Below are 22,729 nucleotides of genomic sequence, written 5' to 3'. Positions count from 1 at the left end.
GACTCTTGCATGGCCACTGAACCTTTGGGCCACATGGTCCTTTTGTCTACAGGACGAGAATCAATGGGTGTCATCTCTGTTGGGTCATTCCATAATGTCACGGCTCGTCCGAGACTACCCAGGACTCGTTGGATCCCTAACCCTCCTTTACAGTAGATGGTGCCGCTTCCTGTCTTCGAGTCCCTTCGTCCCGTCCTCCAGTAATCTTACTGCCCTCGGCAGGCTTTCACCCAGAGCACCCGCTACTGACCCCGACGTGGCTCCGCCTGCTGGCTATCACCCCACTGTGGGGACCCATCAGTGGCGCTTGTCCAAGCCGCCACTCCCACCTGCCCAGAACACCCTCCCTCTCTGCTCCCTTCTTACCTCATAGTTGCTGCTCTTGATTCCCTGCGGACGTCTGAACACTGGAGGGCCCAGGGGGCCATGATCTCTGTTCTCCCCTCTTGTCTCATGATCTCCTCCCCCCACCCCAGATCTTTCCAAACCACAGCACTGGCAGCTCCCCCAAGTGTGCCCCCAGCCCAGATTCCAGGGGCCCTGGGTGAGCCTTAGGTATACACCTGCTGGCTCAAGGGATGTCCATCCGTCCTCTCTATCTTACCATGCTGGGCCATCCGTGCCTTGGCCCGGCCTCCTGCAGCCTCCTGGTCTCGGGGACGGCAGCGCTATCCTCCCTCCAGCAAATTCTGGGATTCCGGGCTCCTTGCATTCACACTCACATCCAACCTGAAAACACACCTGTCCTCACAGCCACGCATAAATCAACACACACGCCAGCAGCTGCGTCACCAGGCTGGTTCAAAGCCCTTCTCTTCAAGCCTGGATTATTCCAGAAGTCCAGCTGCTCCCCCAGCTTCCAGCTCTGCCTCGGTTTTCCCCAGCATAGTCACTGCACCTTTCGAAACCCGTGTCCCCCTCTGCACAAGGCTCTCTGACAGCTTCCTAGCCTTGGATCCTGGCACTTGTATGACCCTCTAGCTCCCCGTATGCCCCATCTCTCTTGGGATTTCTGCTCTCGTGTCACCCTGAGCCCCTCCACGGACTCCCACTCTTTTCCCTTCTTATTCCACTTTATCGTCTGCCACACAATCTATCCCATCAGACTCGTTCGAACCTACTAGAATGTGAGTTCCATAGAGATGGGAGTGGTCACAGCTTGGTAGCTGTAGCAAGTCTAGAAGAGTCTGGTCCTTGGAAGACGCAGACAATAAACACGCTGAACGGAGGAATCAAACTACTGGGCTCGTGGTGAGGATTCGATGGGGTATCGGGCTGTCACTGTGTCCATGGAAACTTCTATAAGAAGAATTGCTGGGTCAGAGAACACGAGCCTCTCTCAGAGCAGCTTGTTATCTCCTTCAGAGAAAACAAACAAACAAACACACCTCTGACAATTTAGGACAGGAGATTCCCCTCATCAGTTAGGTCATTCAAGATCTACTGACTTGAGGGGCGCCTGGGTGGCTCAACTGGGAGTCCGACTCTTGGTTTCAGCTTGAGTCATAGTCTCGAGGTCATGAAATCAGCCCCCACCCCCACCCCGTGACGGCTCCACGCTGGTTGTGAAGCCTGCTTGGGATTCTCTCCCTCTCCCTCTGCCCCTCCTCCTGCATGCAAATAAATTAAAAATCATTAAAAAAACAAAACAAAACTATAGACTCAATAGCCATTAGGAGACCTTGCAATTGCTTCCATATGGACTGGATTACTTGCTAATGTACTGAGTTGAATAGAAACCCATGTCCACCTGGAACCTCAGAATGTGACCTGATTTAAAAATGTCTTTGCAGGGGCACCTGGGTGGCTCAGTCAGTTAAGTTCCTGCCTTCAGCTGGGGTCATGATCTCAGGGTCCTGGGATTAGGCCCCACACTGGGCTCCTTGTTCAGTGGGGAATCTGCTTCTCCCTCTGCCTCTGAGGCTCCACAACCCCCACTACTTCTGCTTTTTCTCTCGCTCTCTCCCTCCCTCAAAAACAAATAAATAAATAAATATCTTAAAAAACAAAGAAAAATAAGAGTCTTTCCCTATGTAGCTCGTTAAGATGAGATCATACCGGATCAAGGTGGATCGTAAATCCATGGACTGGTGTCCTCATCCGAGAGACAGCCGCACACAGAAGGCAGAACACGGGGTGAAGCCAGAGGCAGAAACTGGAGAGGTTCATGTACAAGCCAAGGAAAGCCAAGGACTGCCAGCTATCACCAGAAGCTAGGAGACAGGCATGGAATATTCTGATGGACCCTGATGGACCCACTGATGGTTTCGCCTGGGTTTCAGACTGCTAGCTTCTGGAATGATGACAATAAATTTGTTGTGAACCACCTGTCTGTGTGGACTATGCGATTTTCTACGGCAGCCCTGACAAACTAAAACACTAGTCAGGAAGTTTAAGGTTTGTTTTTTGTTAACTTCTGGCCTTTTGTGAAGTGTGTATCTGGAGATCTGGGTCAGTTTCTACAGAGATAGTTCTGGTTAAAAGTTTTGCCAACCTTACTTCAGGGACCCCCTTCCAAAGGCCTTCTACTGTGACAGAATGTAGAATTTGCCTTAAATATGGCTATCCCCGGTTTCAGGTTCCCAGCAAATGTTATCCGCCAAAATGTGCTTCTCCTCCAAGGACTGTAGCTCTGACACCAGATGCCCCAACCTTCCCACTGCTCTCTGTCCTCCTGCACTGGCTACCCTAATCCAAGTGACTGCCACCTCCCCAAGTCCCTGGAGATCATCCTTCAACTGCTCTGGTCATTTCTTGCCTGCCCTAGGCCACCCAAGACTCAGCAGCCCGAGGAACCTTTGCAAGTTACAAACCTAACTATTGTCACTCCACTGATGGGAGAGCTTTCTGCAGCCTCCAGGGCTCGTGAGTCAGGTTCGAGCATGTCAGTGACCCTGAGCAGATGGAGTCGCGCGGCAGTGCAGCTCAGGGCAGACCCTCCCCAGTTCCCCCTCCGGGGACTGAGACCCTGTCTCATCTGTCTTCCTTCTCCCTGGACACTGAGTGGACAGGAGCAAGGGAGCATCATGGCACCTGCTCTTTGGAGGAGCAGGCCAAGTGTTCTGGAAGGTACTCCAAAGAAAAAAAAAAAAAAAGACAAAAGTCCTCCACAATTATATCCGGAGACATGAACTAGGATGAAGAAAAGAATCAAGACTTGACAAATCAAATCCCAATCGTGAGGCCTAGTGTGCTGGCCACAGGGTGTAGAGCTGGGGGTGTGAACACAGAACACAGCACGTAGCCACTTACTGAAAAAAAAAAGTCAACTTTAATTATAACTGAAAAAACTGTCCAGGAATGTCTCCAAACTGAGCAAAAGAAACACGATAAAATTCTCTATTGAAGAAACCAAGTTTTTGCCAGCCTCGGGGCTTCGGAGGGTTGGGCCAAGAGCAGCCCACTCCTGGGGCTGGTTCTGTCCCCCACGCCAGTTCCTCATCCTGAGAGGAGGGCTGGCGACAGGTGAGGGACCTGTCCCTTCCTCCTACCACACTGGGAACTCTCTTTACTTACAAAGTCACTGGTGGGGTGTGCCTCTCCTCCCACCCCATTCCTGTCTGAAAGTAAATGGAGACCCTCTGGGCATCATCTCGAAAGCCAGGGAACAAGGCGAGGCACCCCAGTGCCTCCTCCGGGACTTTCAGCCAAAGCTTTCCTCCAGTCCGCTCAGCTGGTGTTCCCAGTGCCCAGAGTAGGGAGGAAATAAAATAAGCACTAGAGAAAACTCAAATGCCCCATCATCTCCACAATGCAAGTCACATAGCAGAAGGAAAAATAAAACCGCCCTAACGAAAAGTGCGGGCAGCCGGCCCTCAGAAGACACGCTCAAACTCCGTCTGGTTGGTGGTGGCGGGATTGCGGCTCTGGTTGGTGGACTGCTGGGTGATCTGGCTGCCCTTCCGGCGTGGCGGCGCCAGATACTCGAACATGGACGTCAGGTGCGTGGAGAGCATGCCCTTGAGATCTGAGGGCATGGGGTCGGACCAGAAGAAGTCGTGGTTGAGGGCGTCATCACTGTCGATGCGCTGTGCGGGGTCCAGCACCAGCAGCTTGTCGATGAGATCCAGCGCGTAGGGGTCCCGCACGTAGGCCTTCAGCCTGTCCTTCACCTTCCGTTTCTGGCCCTTAACCAGGTCCAACTTCTCAAACAGCTCGTACTTGTCCACGTTGGGCCACACCTGCGCAGGAGGCATGGAGCGAAAGTGGTGTTAATTCAGGGGGTTCATGGCTTGTCCCCTGGTTAGGCACCCGAAGGGACTAAAACTTCTCCCATCAGATGCTCCCAGACCACCCCTGGCGGGTGAACTTGACCTCTCCAAGGTAAAAGCAGCAGTGACCGTGTAGCTGGCACACACCAAGCACCACGCCTTTTATACAGGCACCTGGCATACGCCCACCAAGCTGACACAGGCGTAGCTGTCTCACAGAAGAGAAACTCCGCTCCGAAGTGAGGGATTCAAATGCCCTCCCCAAGGCCACGATCTGTGATGGGGGCGAGACTCAAGCATAGCCCGTGTGGCTCTAAAGAGCAGGCCCTGTCCCACCACCAGCCACCTCTTCAGAGCTGTCCTTCCATTCCACTCCCCACTCCTCCCTTGCCAGAAGGACTTCCAGATCTCTGCAGCCTGCGGGGCCCAGGGGCCCAGGCAGCCTGGCCACGCACCTCAGGGGTGATGGAGCCACAGAGCTGGCTGATGAGGGCAAGCTGGTGCTGCTCGGTGTTGCCCTGCATGATAGGGCTGCGGGTCCACATCTCCGCCATGATGCACCCAGCACCCCACAGGTCAATGGGGGGGCCGTAGTCCCGCTCCCCTGGGAAGAAGAGCGCACCAGGAGTGCCCCTTGAGCCCGAGGGCCTCCTGAGACGCAATGCCCCGGGGCCGGCGGCTCAAGAAGCCCTGGCAGTGGGGGACGGAGGCCGGGTAAGTGCCCAGCCCCTGCCCCCCTCCGCCCGCTCGGGAGTCCTCACCGAGCAACAGCTCCGGGGGCCGGTACCAGAGTGTCACCACACGGTTGGTATAGCGGTTGGGCTGGCTGTTCTTGGCCAGGCTGAAGGCCCGGGCCAGCCCAAAGTCTGCCAGCTTCAGAACCCCATCGCGAGTGATGAGCACATTAGCTGCCTTCATGTCCCTGTGCAGGATCTGTGGGAAGTGTGAGAGGGCTCAATCAGGTCTCCAGGGGCCCTCAGTCACATCCACCCAGCAGTGGGGGCCTAGGCCAACCCAAGCCTCGGTCCCTCTTTCCCCACTCTGACCCCCACCTTGTTTCTGTGGATGTAGTAGAGGCCGTTGAGCAACATCTGCATGACCTTCTTGATCTCGGACAGTGTGAACTTGACTAAGACATTGCTCAGCAGCCCGGCAAGGTCATGCTCGCAGAAGTCAAACACTAGGTATATACTGCCTTTGCAGCGGTTATAGGGGGAAGCTGAGATGGGAAGAATGGAGGGGGTGAGAAAAATAAAGTAAAAAATCCCACGTGCAACTCATTTTCCCACCACCAGCTTCTACCCCTCCAACCCGTGGACACTTGGGATATCCGGCTGTGCACTCCTTCACTGGAAAACTATTTCCTGAGTGCCTCCTCTGGGCCAGGTGCTGTGGCAGGCCCTGGGGCAGAACAGCTACGATGAAGGGACCAAGAGAGCGGTCACAGTTGGTGTGTCTGGGTTAAGGAGAGGCAATTTAGGTGTGTCCACTTCCCAACTTTGCAAACAAAGCCTTTAGGCTGTAAGTCTCATTTTCCCCATCTGGAAATGGGGGCAAGATCCGGACCACTTACCTTTGGTTCGACAGATCTCAATCAAGTTGACCACATTCTCGTGTTTCAGAAGTTGGAGGATCTTGATTTCCCGCAAGGCTGTAATGGGGAACTGGGTGGGAGAAAGACAGAGGGGGTCAGAGGTGAGTGAGTGAACTACAGACCAATGAACAAGCCATGGGGTCGGTATTAAGAGACAAAGGTGGGTAAAAAAAAGAGTAAAGTCATGGGCTCTGAAATCAACCACCTCAGACGTTTTATCTGTAAAACGGGTATAAGAGTAGTACGTGCCCCTCAAGGAGTTGGTTTGAGACAATAAGCCGCAACAGTGGGACTTGACACACAGGCTTCACTACCAGTCACTAAATGCTCCACAGTTTCTTCAACCTTTAAATTTTAGCTCTATGCCTATATTTTACTAGGTGGTAACAAAAACAGCTACTTAAAGAAATGTCCTTGCTAAGAAGCAGGTCTCTGGGAAGCTGGACTAGGGCTAAGGCGGGGCAGCTCCTTTTCAACCGAGTACCAGTCACCCTCTTAAAGTCGTCGCGTGCAATTTCTTTTTACATTACACAAAACAAATGCTAAGGAAACAGTGTTAAGGACTGTTTAAAGGCTTCCTAACTTCAGAAACCAAGGCGGACTCTGCAAGCATGAGCTCCCCCTCCTGGCCCCAACCGTATTTACCTAAGAATGAAATATCAAATGCTCTAAAACATTTGTATAAAAAATTTCAATTTAGAACTCAAATCTTCTGGAATACAGAAATTCCCAAACTACCCCCCACACACGCACTGATTCTCCAGGCGAGAGCCCTAGCAGGAGCAGGGTGGAAACCCGACCCCGTGCCCAGGGGAGCTGGCAGGCCCGCCCACCCGGCCCATACTCACCCCCTCCTTCTCGTTCTCCATCAGCACTTTCTTCAGAGCCACCTTTTTGCCGGTCTTACGGTGCTTTGCCTTAAATACCTCCCTGCAGGCCGAGAGGGGGACCCAAGAGGATTCATCAAGTCGTTTCTGCAGGACCCGCCCCTCCCCCACCAGAGGAGGAGAGCAGCAAAAAGGGATTCCCCGGGCGGGGCTGTGCCGGGTACCCAGGGCACTCCCCTACTCTCCACCCGCTATCTGCGGTCCTTCTCCGAGCCTCTACTTCCTTCCCTCAGTCTCTTCACCCAGGCGTCTCTCGGAGAGCCCGCTCCCCTCACAGGCTCCTCTCTGCAACCCCTCCCCGCCCCCCATCACGGGCCTCAGGCTCCTCCCAGCCAGCCGGCTCCGTCAGGCCCTGGCGGGCTGCGGCGCGGCCTAGCGAGACCAAGGAACACGTTTGGAGCTCCGGGGCTTCCCGACCAGCTTGGGCCCGGCCCTGGGAATCCCGACGACGGCCCTGAGGGGTGCAGGCCCAGGGTTCCCGATCCCCCCTCGGGGGCGCAGCCTTACCCGAAGGTGCCTTGGCCGATCTTAGCGAGCTTCTCGTATTTGGTCACCTCATCACAAAAGGGGCACTCCACCGAGTCGTACTGCTTTGCCATGGCTGCCTCCAGCGCGCCGCCTCCGCCACCGCCGCCGCCACCACCGCCGCCGCCGCCGCCGCCCCCAGCCGCCGCCGCCGCCGCCGCCGCCGCCGCTCCCGCTCCGGGCCCCGCCACCGTGCTCCAGGCCCCTCCGCGGCCGCGCCACTTCCGCCTCCACGGCCACTTCCGGCCTCGCGGCGCCGACCCCGCCTCTTCCGCCCGCCGCCCGCCGCCAGGCCCCCTGGGACTTGTAGTTCCCGGGAGGCCAGGAGGAGCCGGAGCTGCAGAGGCGCCTCCGCCGCCGCCGCTGCCCCCGCCTCCGCCGCCGCCACTGTTGGTGGCGGCCCCGATCGGGGGCGCGGGGAGCCGGGGCGCCGGGGCTGGGGCTCGGGGCGGTGCGTCCCGCTGCATCGGCCCGGGCCGCCGCTGCTGCCGAAGCCGCTGCCGCTCTGGCGCCCGATCCGGGGCCAGCCGCAGTGCCCTGCTCCTCCTCCTCCGACGGCGCCGCCTCCGCCGGGCTGCGCGGGGCGGCGGGCGGAGGGGCGGCCCCCGAGCCGCGGCCTGGGGGGCTCCCTGGCCGGGCCCGGGCCCGGGGCTGCCGGGCGAGGGGGCGAGACGGGAAGAGCCGACGAGGAGGCGGCCCAAGAGCCCGGGAGGGGGCGCGTTATAAAGGGGGAGGTGCCCCGGCCTCGCCCTCCCCTCCCCCTCCGCCCGCCCCCTCCCTCCTCCCTCCCACCCTCCGCGGCCGCACCTGCCGCCGCAGCCGCCGTCGCCGCCCGCCCGCTGTCCGCCGGCCGCCCTCGGCGCGTCACCGCCCGCGGCCCCTCCTCCGCCTTCGGAGGTGGGGCCCCGCGCTCGACACCTGGCTGCGGGGCGCTTTGCTGCGTGCCTCAGTTTACCCCCACATGTCAGCTGCCGCGGAGAGCCCTCTCCTCCCCGGCTCGGAGTGTCCCTCCACAGGCAAAGGCGGGAGGCGCCAAGGGAGCGGCCTCGGGTCCTGGGAGGAGAGAACGGCCCCCGCCGCCGCCTCCCCGGGCCCCAGCCACCCGCCGTTGACATGGCAACCGACGGCCGCTAGGGGGCGCGGCGACACCGGAGGCGGCGAGCGAGCAACGCCCGGGCCTTCCAGCCCTAGACCCCCTGTTTTGTGGGAGGCAGGGATGAAACCCACAGGAGTTCCATCCCCGCTGAGCTGCACCGAGCTGGTCAATCCCGGGTCAGTAATCACAAAAATGGCTAGCATTTACCCAGAACCCCTGAGCACACAGGGGTTCTGGGTAGATGCTAGCTGAATCCTGCTGAATCAACCGCTCTATCAATAGATTAACTAGCCCATTTTACAGAAGGCATTGAGGTTCAGGGAGGTGAGGTCATTTGTCCAAGGTCATAGAGTGACAGCGCTGGGACTGGAACCTGGTCTCTCTGATTCTGAGGAGGAGTCTCCCGAGTCGGGTTATTTACAGTCTGGCCAGGGGTATAGCAATGGTGCTGCTTGAGACCTGCTGTCCCTATGCCAGGCACCAAGCCCCCCACCCATCTCCTTCCCTGACCCCATGCCCCCCCTTCCTCTACTCCAACCCTTCCCCAGCATTTTCCTGATATCTTCCCTGCTCTAGGAGCCTCTAGATTCTTCCTCCAGCTCTACTCAACAATCAACCCACAGCAAAGCTGTCCTTTCTACCACCTCTGCACCCCTTCAGTCTGCCCCTCCTCTCCAGTCCTCTGCTGATAGGTCCTGAGTCCTGGTCTTCCCAGTCTGGCCTCTCCGTCTGTCCTCTTCACAGCACCTTCCAGGTCCTTCTAAAATGGGGTCTGCCTGTATTTCCCTCCCCCACTGTCTTTCAGGAAAACACAAACTGTGACATTTGAGCTCTTTCCAGCTCTCTCCCAGGAATTCCCCTCCTGCGCTTTGCTAACTCCTTTGAGGCTGTGCTCCTCAGTGCACCCTGTTACCTGTCTCCCTGCAGGAAGCCCTCAGGGTGGCTCAGCAGCCCTTACCCCTCATGGCTTGGCCTGGCAGCCTCCTTGTACGAGGAAGCAGTTCTGATGGTGTCCCCTGGCGTCGCAAGGGACCCTGTTCTGGGAGAGGCCCTGCCATAGAAGGCCTCGAGGGTCAGGCAAACAGCAGGGAGCCCCCTCCTGAGGTCAGTGTGAGGCCATCAAGGGTTCTACGCAGTCACGAGACATGTCAGGGAGTGATCTGGGGTCAGCTTCCTGGGTACACTGTAGAAGCTGGGAGGCCATTGGCCAAATTGGGGGTGGGAAGGGCGAGGAGGGAAAGAACAATAATAACTGAAGTAATTACAGTTTGTTGAGGGAAAATAAACGGTCCAAGCCATACATTCAGCACTTTCTGGGAATTATCTCAATTCTCACTGAGCTATATGAGGTAGGAACTATTATCACCTCTGTTATACACCTAAGGACACTGGCATGCAGAGGTAACATCACCGGCCAGGGCCAAACAGCTGGCCAGCAGCCACACTGGTATTTGAACCAGGTTAATCTGGCACAAACCCCGAGCACTTAGCCATGTCAGGACTCCACCTATCTGGGCTGTGGGCAGAGCTAGGGCACGGGCAGGGCACAGCACCGCTGGCCTAGGTGTCCCAGATGCCCATGGGAAGCGTGGGAGGGGACGATAGTATGAGGGTGTATCATGGTTTTGGGTGGCCTCCGCCATCAGATTCTTAGGCGGCGGCCCCTGCCTGTTTCCCACGAGCTCTCCCTAAGTCACATCCTGTGGGCAGAGGCCTCAGCAGATGTTCCGGTGATGTTGTCACCTCTAGCCCCTGGCCTGAACCCCGACATCCGCCAGTCACTTCCCCTCCGAGTTTTGGGCCCTCGGTCCTCCCTGACAGAAGCACTCAGGAGCCCTTGAGAAGGCTGCCCACGCAGCCCCGGCATGGGGCCCCTGATCATCCAGGTGGAAGTGTGAAGAAATTAGGTCCTGGCTGGAAATGATTTCTCACTGCCTCTGACTTCTGATTTGCTAGTTTGAGGAAAATGTTTCCTGCTTCCCTGAATCAGCTAAGCCGGCCAAGCCAGGCATGTAGCCAGGACTCAGTAAATGTTTGCTGACTGACCGACCAGACTGTGTGAGAGCCTCTGGTCCTGCTGCCAATTAACAGTAAGGGAAACTGAGGCACAGACTAGAAGAGGGAGCTACAGGCCGGCTGTTTGACTCTGCCCCAGACCTTCTGTCTTCCTCTCCTGAGCAGGGACAGGGTGAGGGGCATATGGAGGGAAGCAGGAGACAGGCTCACGGGGTGGGTTGCTGCTGGCTGCTGGTATGTCCCAGGAGACAAAGGAGCACTGGACACGGGGAGACCAGACGGAGGATGGTGGGTGATGCTTGCGGCCCTGTACGCCATGGACATTCTGCCCACACCAGCTGGGTGCTGCTGACCCTGTGCTCAGCCCTGTGTTGATATGTGTCATTTCCCCAGAGCTTTCCAGGGCCCCTCTTAAGAGGTTGCTCTATGGGGCCCAAGTTACAGAAGAGGAAACTGAGGCTCGGAGTAGTGATGTGGCCTGCCCGAGGCCTGCCCACAGCCAGGAAGCTATGGAGCTGGGATTCAAGGCCAGGTGTTTGCTTTCAAAGCCCAGCGTTGGGGTAACTGAGTGGCTCAGTCTGTAGAGCGTGCCACTCTTGATCTCAGGGTTGTGAGTTAAAGCCCCACGTTGGGCATGGAGCCTACTTAGAATTAAAACAACAACAACAAACAAAGCCTAGGGTCATCTACCATCAACCTAAACAACCCACACTACCAGACCACTGGGTCAAGCTGGGAAAGACCGAGACCTACAGTATAGCAGGCATGGAGCCAGTACGGCTACGGGGGGCCAGTTCCTCTTTCGGGGAACGGGAGGTCTGTCTGGAACATGCAAATAAAGATGCAAGTGAATGTAATATGGATAAAACTCACTATAAATGTTTTATTTCACTGCCACGGGATCATGGGAGGGATGTTGTGTTTGTACCATTTTGCAGATGAGAAAAGGCTCAGCAAGGGATGTGACTTCTCTGGGGTCCTACACATGGGATCTGAACTTGGGTTTGTCTGGGTCCAGTGCCTTTGACTATGAAGTTGAAGGATTCCTTTTTTTTTTTTTTTTTTAGATTTTATTTATTTATTTATTTGACACAGAGAGAGAGATCACAAGCAGGCAGAGCGGCAGGCAGAGAGAGACGGGAAAGCAAGCTCCTTGCCAAGCAGAGAGCCCAATGCGGGGCTCGATCCCAGGACCCTGAGATCATGACCTGAGCTGAAGGCAGAGGCTGAGCTGAGCCACTGAAGTTGAAAGATTCCAATCCCTCATAGTACCTGGCCAAATGGCAGGCAGCTGAGTTGCAGACTGGGGGAAAGGAGTAGGAGGGAGGGGACAGAAACCAGAGCAGGGTTCTCTAAGGCACTATGGCTCGGTCTAGATCTGGGGCCACTCAGTGGAGGCAAAACTTGCAGCCAGTTGTGCAGCGCTGGGGGGTGGGGGTGGGGTCAGGGAAGAGCGGCTTAGCGGGTGTGGGTCCAGCCGAAGCCGAGGCCTGAAGGCAGGAAGACCCTCGAATGTGCAGGGCTGGGAGCCCACGAGCTGCTCTGGGCTGGCCTCCAACGCAGGCTGAAGAGGGCCTGCGGGACAGCCACCCGCCAGCAGGTCCCCAGCCGCATTCCCAACGGCCACTCAAGGCAGCACAAAGGGGGCTCTGAGCTCAGTGGAGCCGCCACACTGAGCCCCATTCATTCTCCCAGGGACGTGGCCACAGCCCTGGCGCCCAGGCCAAGGCAGGACTGGCCCAACGTTCACAAGCCTCAGCCACACAGCCTCAGCATGGCCCGGGGCTCCCCGCTCTCTCGTGGGATCTCTCCTGGGGGCTTCTGGGCCTGTGCCAATCTGGCCCCCACAGCCTGAACCACCCCCATCCCTCAGCAACAACCCCTAGGGGCTACCAAGGCCACGGCAGACTAACCTGGGCCAACATTTGCTCCTTTCATCCTCCCAACAACCCCTGGAAATGAGAGTCCCTGTGACCCCATTGCACGGGTAGAAACTGAGTCCCAGGGACGCCTGGGTGGCTCAGTGGGTTAAAGCCTCTGCCTTCGGCTCAGGTCGTGATCTCAGGGTCCTGGGATCAAGCTCCGTATCGGGCTCTCTGCTCAGCAGGGAGCCTGCTTCCCCCTCTCTCTCTGCCTGCCTCTCTGCCTACTTGTGATCTCTCTCTCTGTGTCAAATAAATAAATAAAAATTAAAAAAAAAAAAAAAAGAAACTGAGTCCCAAAGAGGTAAAGCATCTAGCAAAGGGTCACACAGTAATTCGGGAGTGCCAGAAACCCTGCACTTAGCCCAAGTCACTGGGATTGCCTCCCAGGAAAGAAGCCAGGGGACCCACCTTCTGCTTCTGTGAGGAAGACCCCTAGCTACCACCAGGCCACAGGCCCTCCTCTCTCTTCTGACAACTGGAGGTTGGAGGGAGCACGGGCCTGGAGGCTAGGACACCTGGGTGTCTGTCTGTCTAGTCTCTGCTCCTCTTCAGCCTCAGTTTGCTCATCTGTAAAATGGGGCAGTACCAACACTCGCCTCACAGGTCTGTTGTAGGGACTCAGTGGGCCATTTGTGGAGGCTTTCAGCTCCATGCCTGGCTCATGGTCAGGACTCAGTGGAAGGATCTTTTCTTCCCAAGTCCATGACCCAGAAACCCCATCCTTTCATTTGAACTTTCCACATTGGTCCCCTCCAGGTCTGTCTGGGAGCAGGACCCTGCTGTCTTGGTCTCAGAGGCTGTGTCCCTTTTCCCTTCAGGGCCTCAGGTTCCCCCTCATCCCATTAAGAAGGTTCAGTCAGATGCTTCCCCTACCAGGGCCCAGCATCGAACTGCCGGGGAGGGGTGGTCGGGAGCTGTAGGAGTGGAAGTCAGGACCTCAGGCTCCATAGCTGGACAAGCAGGGCCTACCTAACTCCAGATAAGCTGAATTTGGCGGTGGGTTGGGGGGGGGGGTTGCAGCAGCTCAGTTTCCCCATCTGTAAAATGGGAACAAGAGAAACAACATTTACCTCCTAGGAGGAAAGGACCGAGCTCTCTGGCTGGAATGTACTAAGCGATGAGAACACACTAGAAGGCCCCACCTGACCCTGGACTTCCTCTCCCCTCTCTCGCAGACTCAGTTGCCAGCCTGGGGGCCAGGATAATCATGTCCAATCATGCTGTTAACTGTGTTCCTTGCATTTGTGCCCATTCTAGAGAATAGGTGACTGGGGATTCAAGATAGCAGTAACTTGTTGCAGTACACAGAGCTGGGATTTGAAACCCCTGGTCTTGTGGTCCCCTTAAGCCCAGCAGCTGCAGACAGCCTCCGCAGGTGTCTGGAACAACCTGTGTAGGGGAGTTTCGCTTCCTCATCTCTGTCCTGCCCATGTGAGCAAGACTCACACGTATACACACACACGTACGGTGGAAAAGCACCAGGCTGTGGGCTAAGGGACCTAAAGGGGGAAGATATAACCCAGTCTGTGCCATCAACCTGCCGTATGACCTGGGACAATCTCTCTGACTGTCTGTGCTTCGGTCTCCCCAGGTCTGTACAATGGGTATGCTGGACCAAACTATCACTGCGTCCCTGCCAGCTTAAAAAGCAGTGACTGTGCCCTGGTGGGCACCCATGCTGTACCAGGCTCTGTGCCAAGCACTGGATCCTGTGAGGTAGGTGTGGCAAATGCCCCCTGCTCACGGTGAGGAACCAGAGGCTCAGGGAGGTGGGTGGCTTAGCCAGGATCACACGGTGACAAAGTAGCCAGCCAAGGCTAGAATTGGGTCTGGGTGGTCCCAGGGCCCCAGGCCTAACCACAGCACTCTTCGCTGCTGCCAGCCCTTCCCCCAGACACTGAGGCTTGGGACAAACAGCCCTGTGGGCAGGCCTCACTCCCGGCACCCTTCCAGCCGCTGGCCAGACCCCCTGATAGCCCCCCGCCCAGCGGGCTCCACTCCCGGGGTCTGTGGTTTGTCTCCTGGGCCCTCTGGGTCCCATGGGCTTGTGGTCTGCCCCTGCCCCACCCCCCATCAGCCAAGGCCAAGGAGGCAACCCACAGGGGCCCAGAATGGGGGAGGCCCTGGCCCCCGCCCCCTGTGGAGAGGATGGGGAGGGTGGAGCTGTGGGAGTTTCACTGGTTTAAAAATACACAGAGGAAGCGAGTGAGAGGGTGCGAGAAAGGGGAAGGGGAGGTGAGGGAGGAGCGTCATCGTCGATGTCCCGAGCTGTGAGTGGCCACTTGCCCACCGGCCAGGGGATTTGCACGACTTGCCAAGATGACGGAGGGGCCCAAGAAAGCCAGCAGAAAGTTCAGTGAGTGTGGGTGCCCTTTGCACCGCCCTTCATCCCTCTGTCTGTCCATCCAGCTCGGCCTCTCTCTGCTTCTTTATCACGGTCACATTTCCACTTCTTTCTGTCCATCTCTGCCTCTCTCCGGAGCTCCCTGCTTCTGGGTTCCTTGTCGCCATCCCTCCATCCCTCTGGCCCAATAGCTCTCTCTGTCTCCACCTGGTTGGGCTCTCCATCACTGCTTCTTGTCTCTGACTCTGCCCACCTCTGTTTCCTCTGTCCTTGCATTCGTCTGTGTGTCCATTTCCGGTTTATCTTGGACCCCATGGCCGGGCAAGGGAAGACCTCCACACGCCCCATGTCCTGCCTCTGGGGCCAGTGGCGGGGGGGCTGCTGGGTTGAAAGTTCCTGGGGCTGGAGTGTGTGTAGGTGTGCCATGGGATGCCGTCCTGTGTCCCCAGCAACAGGGATGCTGGGACCCAGTGCAACTCGATGAGGGATCATACTCGCCAAGGCTCTATTTCCCCAGGTCGGTCCGTCCTGGTCTCAGCAAACTTCTGCTTCCCCTGAGTGCTTCTGTCTGCTGGCATGGGGGTGGGGGGGGCCGGTGTACAGGGCCAGGATTATAACTGCATTCCACGGATGAAAATACTAGGGCCCAGAGACTTATCTGAGATCATACAGAGCCTCAGAGCAGGGCTCAATGCCATGTCCCTGAATTTAGGACTCAGTTTCCCTCTCTGTCCCACTACTGTTTCCTCCACACCTCCTTGGTGCCCGGGAGACCACAGTTTTGGTCCCCCTCCTGACAACTGGCACATTTCTGGCCCATGGCATAGCTTTCCAAGAGCAGGGCATCAGAATTTTCTGACAGTTTTGTCAGAAGGCAGAAGCTAAGACCAAGGAGGGAGTGGGCTTGGCTAGGAGGAAAGCCCCAGAACACTGACCCCAGCAACCCAGAGCCCTGAACCGTTATCTAGGCTCAGCCCTGCTGTGTGACCCTGGGCAAGCCCCTCTGTCTCTGGGCCTCAGTTTCCTCTCTCATCAATGGGGACATCCTACCTATATATTCCAGCATGGTGGTGAGGATCTGAGGAGGCAGAGGGTGCCCAGGAAGTGAGAATGCCAAGGTTTTCCCTTTTCGCTCATCTGGAGGCCGTAGGGTTGTCAGATGGTGGTGGTTTTGAAGAGAGGCAGTCCCACAGCGGGAGGTGGGGGTGAGGGGTGGAGGGAACTCACACGCACTCCTGCGGAAATGAGAAGATAGTATCACCCAAGCCCCGAAGCTTGAGTCAGGACGGAGCACTCAGCTGACAGGAAGGACAGAACCTCAGAGAGTGGGCCCCCCAGACTCCCAACAACCCCCTCAGCCCCAGGTGCTCAAACACGCCTCCCCCCCCCCCGCGCCCCTCCTCTCCCCACGCACACAAATAGGCTTCACTCGCTGGTTATGCCACCTGGGGCGGTTCCCTCCACGGCTCTAACCTGCACTTGTCATCTGCAAAAAGGGAAATTTAACTTGTGCCATTGAACTGTGCTGGGAATTGATGCCTGCAGCATATCTGACCGACCAGAGGCATTTGCTGTGATCACCATCATTGTCTCCATGACTTACGCAGGCTATTATGTTACTTACAAGCTTTCCTTCAGTCCTCCTGCTGCCCACAGGAAGTGGGTACTACAGTCTCTATTTTGCCGATGTGGAGAATGGGGCTCAGAAAGGTCAAGCAACTTGCCTAAGGTCACACAGCTAGGATGTGCAAGAGAAGGGATTGAAAGCCAGGGCTCCGTGACTCTAGAGCTGCCGGGTTATACCATAACAGAGGGAATGTCTGTGAAGCCCTGACTCTCCCTGAACCCTCTATAAGAGGAACAACATGTTCCTCTTGTTGTTATTGTTAATGTTACTATTGTTGTTATTGTTATTACTAATGCTGTAGACATTAACCCTTTCCCTCCTCCCCCCCACCCCCGCAACCAGAGTTCTTCAAGTTCAAGGGGCTCGGGAGTCTCTCCAACCTCCCTCGGTCTCTCACTCTAAAACGGTCCTCAACCACCCTCAGTCTCGAGTCCCATCTGGAGCCTGACCCCTTTGAGGCTACACAGGATGACCTGGTCACTGTCCCCAAAAGCCCCCCAGCCTATGCCCGCTCCAGCGACATGTACAGCCACATGGGCACCATGCCTCGTCTCAGCACCAGGAAGGCTCGGGACCAACAGGCTACCCAGGAGACCAAGGAAGTGGACCAACACCATTTGGCGCCCCAAGGTCTGCCCAACCCTCCAGGCTTAGAGGCAACCAAGGAGACGGTGGTGGGGACCAGTGTCCCCCTGGAGGACACCCTAGCAGTGGGACCCAATCCTTCAGCAATGGGCCCCACAGAAAAACCTGAGGATCTCAAGGCAGACGGAAAAGAAGAAGGAGGCCCCAGGAATGTGCCTCCAGAAAGGTAGGTGTCCACCGGGGTAAGGGGAGGGTGGGAGCTGCAGGAATGGTGTCTCTAAGCTTCCTGCCAATAGAGCCTGGAGAGGAACCCCTGACACATACATTGGGTGGGGGATAAAAGCCCTACACATTAACCAAGGGCTTACTACAGACCAGGCACTGTGTTTCATCCTTCACTTGCAATTAATTCTCAAAAAACAAAACAAAACAAAAACACCTGGCGGGGGAGGGGGGAGATTCTGTTGTTTCCATATGACGGACAAGGAAGTTGAGATTCAGAGAGGGAAGTTGTCTGCCCCAGTCAGGTTTCACATCTGGCAAATGACAAAGTGGGATTTGAACTAAGACCCACCTGACTTGCCCTAGACAGCCTCCAGCAGGGGCCCTCGGCGGCTAGCTGGGTGCCAGGCCCAGTCACTGGATCCCTGCCCAGGGCCCCCACACCCAAATCACCACCTTTAGTTCTGCTGGACAACACTGCTCCCCTTGGTTGCAACTTGTTTATTGGGTGAGTCGAATTCACGCAAAAATGTAGATTGTGATGGTATCACTGGGTGTCAAAACCAATGTTACTCATGGACAATGCTGTAAAAGCATCTGTCATTAGCCCCATCTTACAGATGGGGAAACTGAGACTCACCCAATGCGGTAGAGCTGGATTTCAGCAGAAAACTTGCCTCCTGTGGCCGCACACTCACACCTCACATTGTACCCACCACCTTTGAAGACCTTCAGCTGTGTGCTTGTGCCCTTGGGGAACCCCTTCAATCCCAACCATAGCAGTCTCCAGCTTTTCAACCCTCACAGCCTGTGTCTAAACCACACCCATCAGATGTGCTTCTTGAAATAAAGAGGAAAAAAAACCCAGCTGAGCAAAAATAATTCTAGGGCTCGTTCTGGGACCTCCCTTCAGTGGATTTTCTCCAAGACACCAAGCACAGCTTCTCTGCGCTGGGGTAATTATGTCTAGACCGCTGTTCAATTGGGAGAAAGATTTTGTAAAGCTGCAGAATGAATCCAGCCCAGACTCTGTCTCTTACTGACTGCATGACCTTGGATAAGTCTGTTCCCTTCTCTGAGCCTCAGTTTCCTCGTTTGATGGAAGGGCATAATGAGAGCACCTACCTTGTAGGGGTTTGAGGGGAATTCAAGAATAACATACAGGACTCGTAAAATCTTAGCACAGGACTTGGCACAGCACAAAGTGTAAGTGCTTTTCCTTCGTCTCTAATTGCTCCAGGCTGCGGTCCTCTGCCATCCCCCTACTTAGTCCAGCCCTACTTGGGCATGGAGGAGCAAGGATTTTATGTAAGGGAGAGGGCCTGATAGGTTTCGGGACGTTCTGAGGCATCCTAGGGTCAGAGATGTGCATTGAGAGTTTGCAGGAGCGGGGCGCGTGGAGGGGCGTGTCTAGGGGCGTGTCCTTTTCAGGCTGCGCGGAGAGCAGTCGGGGGAGGCGGGCGTTGGAACTGGGCGGGCCGAGGAGGAAGGGTGCGCTCGGGGGGCGTGGCCTTCCGGGCCCCGGGCGCCAACAGACGGGGGGAGAGGGCGGAGCGACACAGGAGGCGGAGGGGCGTGCTCGAAGCGGGGCGTGTCCTTCCTGGCTGGTGATGTAGGCTGTGGAGCGGCCCCCGCCCGAAGGCGAGGGGCGTGCCCGGGGCGTGGTCTGCAGGTCAGGCTCCGCCCCCGGAGTCGGGCACTGAGCTCCACAGCTCCGTGGCCTGAGAAAGGCGGGAGCCGTCGGGCTGAGGAGGTGTCCAGGCTGCAGGCAGTGACCGCGGGGAACCATGACTGCAGTGGGACGAAGATGCCCCGCACTGGGACCCAGAGGGTGAGTGACCGACCTGGCCCGGAGGAGGGCCTGCGGGGCTGGGAATGGTTTGAGGGGAAATCAGTGCCCTTGGGGCAACCAACAAAGCAGGATGCCCAGTTAGCATAGGGACTTTTAAGCTTCCTTATGGTGTAATTCTGTGCCTGTCTTGTCCTCGCACAGGTTGGGCATTTGCTCCTCACAACAGCCCCAGAAGAGGGATACAATTATCGTCCCCATTTTACAGATGAGGAAAGGGAGATTTACTTGCCGGTTTGCGACAGTATAGAAGGTTAGAACTCCGCCTTCCTGGCTCGTGCCTTTAAAGGATGGGCAGCCCCTTCCCCTTCAATAGAGCCCTCTGGGAGGAATGGTCCTGAGAAACTTTGAGGATGGCAAGTCTAGCACCCAGGCTTCCTCCCTGTGGGCAGGGGCCTCGGTTTTCCTGGCAGCCGCATCAGGCCTGGCCTACAGCAGGCAGAGGAAATAGACAGACTGCCTTCCATTCCCCCAATCAGCCAGTGTCCAATGGTCCCGAGGGGGGTGGGGTTAGCAGATCTGATTGAGCCCCTCCTGCTGTCCTGAGACCCAGTGTCCCACTTGCCCTCCAGGCCAAGCAGGAGACCAGGAATTAGAGTTTCTTCCAGGAGCCCCCAAAGCCCAGCCCTGTGTCCCGGAGAGCTGCTTTGCCTGTATGATCTCAGATTTGCCCTGCCCTACTCTGGGCCCCAATCTCTCAGCAGCCCGGATGGAACCGGATGGTCTCAGATGATACATACAGTTTGGAGAGGAGGGTATTTGAGAAAAGCAAGACTGGGGCCCCATTCCCAAGTGTCCCAAGGGAGTCATCTCAGTGGCTGCTCAGGGAATGGCCTAGGCAGAGGTAGATGGCGTCCCTCCCCTTCCCCCTGGGAGGGCAGGGTGCACCTGGAGGAGAAGGAAGGAAGGGGAAGAGGTGAGGCTGCAGGAGTTTCCTGGTGCCCCGTTCCTGCTGAGATCATGGGGGATGAGGAGGAAGGAGGGGGGAGGGGCCAGTAGCACAAGGGCTGAAGGGCCTTTAGCTCCCAGAAAGGAGAGCACCAACCTCGCCTCACCCTACCCCCCCACTCCTGGCACCTGAGCCTTCTGCAAGGAAATAGCAGGTCCCAAGAGCCCTGACACCCTCCCCTTCAGTCCGTGTTAAGGAGGAGGAAGGGGAGGCCGGGTGAAGGAAGGAGGCCCCAGCACCTTCCACCCACACCCCTGCCTGCACACAGGAATTGTCAGGTCAGGGTCCTCCAAGAGGTCGAGATCTGGCTCACAACCGGCCAGACCCTGCCTGAAGCACCCCACGGGTACCGTCTACTACCCAGGCCCTGTGAAGAGGAACCTCTACTTGCTTTATTTGACCAGTGAGGAAAGCAAGACTCAGAGAGGGGAAGGGATTTTCCTGGGGTCACAGAGAGATAAAGTGTCAGAGCCTAGATTTGATCCCAGGCTTGACCAACCCCCAAGTCATTAGGCCACATTTCACCTCCCACCAAGTACAAATTTCAAAGCCACTTCTATGTTACTTAAATGACCTCCCATAAGCCGGTGGATAAAGATAATGGGAGCTCATTTTACAGATGAAGACACTGAGGTTTTATGAGGTTAATAACTTGCTTGAGATGACACGTTTAGTTGAGTTGAAATTTCATTCACTTTAATATTTACTGTGATGCAACTATGCCCTAGACACTCTTGCAAGTTTTGGGGAGAGAGCAGTGAGCAGAGCAGACAAAACCCTGCTATCATGGAGCCCCGTTCCAGTGTGGGGGAGACACGATAAGAGGAGGCGTTATATGGTCATGCAGAAGAAAGAAGTGCTAGGAGAAATATTGAAATCAGCTAGGGGAATTGGTTGTAGCAGGGGAGTCTCTGGTGGTAGCAATTTAGAAAAGTTAGCCAGGAGAAAGGTCTCTTTGAGGTGATGTTTGAACAAAGGGATGAGGGAACAAAACCTCTTGATATCTGGGGAAGAGTGTGCCAGACCAAAGGAACAGCAGGTACAAAGGCCCTGAGGTAGGAGCATCCTTGGCATGTTTGAGGAGCAGCTGAGATCCACAATGGCTGGAGGAGATGAAGATGTGGGGCTGGGGAGTGGAGTGGTGGGAGGCGAGGCCAGAGAGGAAACAGGTTCAGATAATGGAAGGCCTGGATGGCCTGGCAAGGACCTGGCTTTGACCCAGGGAGATGCAGCCATCGCTGGCCTTGAGCAGAGGAGGGCCTCACTCTGACTTATGTTTTATGAGGACCTCTCCTTTGAGGAGGGTTTGAATGCAGTTCTACTCATTGTAAAGTGTCACACCCAAGCGTCCTTTCCTCCCTGCCAGATCATAGAGCCCCAGGCCCCTCCACCCCCTCTCCCAGGGCTGTTCAGAGGGAGACTTGGAGAAGGTGGCACCCCACAGGAGAGCTGGGGACACCCAGCCCTGTGCCAGGCACTGAGAACAGGCCCAGAACCATCCCCACCCCCCATCCCATTTCCTTTTGGAATGTTGATTCTGGTCCAAGAATTCCCAGCACTCCCCAGAGTCCCACGACCCTCTCGGCCCTGCAGAGTGACGTCAGCTGCTGGGCATCTGGTAGTGATTACCCACCAGGGGAGGGGGCTGTGGTGGGCCCAGCCTGTTGGGCCTCCTCAGGCTCTGGGCGGCTGGTCCTTGTCTTGGGAAGGGGCCCAGCTGCTCCCCGCTCTCATTTCCTGTGGAGACTTTCTCACAGTCCTCAAGACCCCTGGATGCCTCAGGCTGTGGGAACTACGCTGGCTCAGGAAGGATGGACTGTACCCCCACCCCCAGCTGGAGCCACATCCCCCCAAACTCTCAGGGGACCTTGTTTGCAGAATCCTGGACCTCTGTGGAGTATGGGGAGGAAGTTGGGCACGTCGCTGACTGCACAACATTGAGCAACTCCCTTGCCCTGTCTGACCCTCAGTTTCCCCATCTGTGTATCAGGGACAATAACAGCACCTGCGTCATAGGGGCGCTGTGAGGACTAGATGAGGTAGAGCGTTTGTCCTGAGCTTGGCCCAGAGATGTACCCATACAGGGAACTGCTCTTGCTGTGAGCACACCCACGTTACGGAAAAGTTCACTGAGGCCCAATGAGGGGAACGTGGCCAGGGTCACGCTGCTTCCTCCCTCCCAACAGAGGGCCCTCTCCAGAGCCCAAGAGGGTTCTCTCCCCCCATCCCGGCTCCATTTCTTCTTGATGCCAATTCTGGGCTCACAGCCCAGTTGAAATATTCATTTTCTTTGCCCTCCCCTCCCCACCTTCTCCTCCTGTCCACCCTAGAGCACGCCCCTTTTTCCAGGGGAGCCTGCCTCGTGCAAGGAACAAAGGGGAGCCAATCCGGATCTAGTCTGAGCCAGCTGTGTGTCCTGGACCAAGTGACAAACGTCAGTTTTCTCCCCTCTCGAGCACGGCCTCCAGATTACCGGCATTCAGGCAGCACTCCACCCGCGCCCACCCCTTTGCTCTTCGCCAGCAGATTCCGAGTACCAATCAGTAGCTCTCGGGGCTCAAAAGCCTCGGTTCTGCCCACCTGCCCTATCCTCACAGGGCTGGTCAAAGAGGGCTGGTCCCCTCTTTGAACACCTGCTGGCAAACTCACCATAGTCAAGAAGACCGAGAGCACAGAATTGTGGAGAAGGAGCAGGGATGTCTTCAAGACAGTGGGGGCCCATCTTGTAGGACGTGGGGCAGGGCAGGGGCTAAAGCCAAGAGCCTACCTGGCAGAGAATCCCAAAGGGCCCACGGCAAGGTGCCCCGGGGAAAGACGGGGCTTTCTGCCTCTGCTCTTTCTGCCCAGGGCCTTTAAAAACTAAGGAGTATAGAGCAGTATTGCTTTTCTGCCGGGCTGA

At 56.6% G+C, this 22,729-nt stretch overlaps 2 protein-coding genes across 3 annotated transcripts in view; one reads left to right on the top strand and one right to left on the bottom strand.

Moving 5' to 3' along the window:
- Nucleotides 1-3,252: 3,252 nt before the first annotated feature.
- Nucleotides 3,253-7,925, bottom strand: CDK9 (cyclin dependent kinase 9). The gene is made up of 7 exons (XM_080819803.1): nt 7,200-7,925; nt 6,654-6,735; nt 5,785-5,875; nt 5,264-5,430; nt 4,973-5,144; nt 4,667-4,815; nt 3,253-4,181 (listed from the first exon to the last, which is right to left on the bottom strand). Exons 1-7 carry the CDS (start codon nt 7,682-7,684, stop codon nt 3,816-3,818), a joined length of 1,512 nt encoding a protein of 503 aa, XP_080675929.1. The 5' UTR covers nt 7,685-7,925; the 3' UTR covers nt 3,253-3,815.
- Nucleotides 7,926-14,465: 6,540 nt separating this feature from the next.
- The window catches only part of SH2D3C (SH2 domain containing 3C), a 29,315-nt gene continuing 21,051 nt past the window's right edge, over nt 14,466-22,729 (top strand). Inside the window, exons 1-2 of one of the 2 annotated variants that reach the window (XM_080820776.1) lie at nt 14,466-14,610; nt 16,568-17,036. In XM_080820776.1, the coding sequence (XP_080676902.1) occupies nt 14,574-14,610; nt 16,568-17,036 (506 nt within the window). In that variant the 5' untranslated portion in view covers nt 14,466-14,573. Of the gene's footprint in view, nt 14,611-16,567; nt 17,037-18,755; nt 18,864-22,729 lie in introns of those variants that run through there. The other variant, XM_080820777.1, reaches the window with a different exon arrangement.

Source organism: Martes martes, assembly GCF_963455335.1.
Source record: "Martes martes genome assembly, chromosome: 12".
In the NCBI taxonomy this organism is placed as follows: domain Eukaryota; kingdom Metazoa; phylum Chordata; class Mammalia; order Carnivora; family Mustelidae; genus Martes; species Martes martes.
Note: the sequence above shows the minus strand (reverse complement) of the source record. Positions and strands in the feature narration are given on the sequence as shown.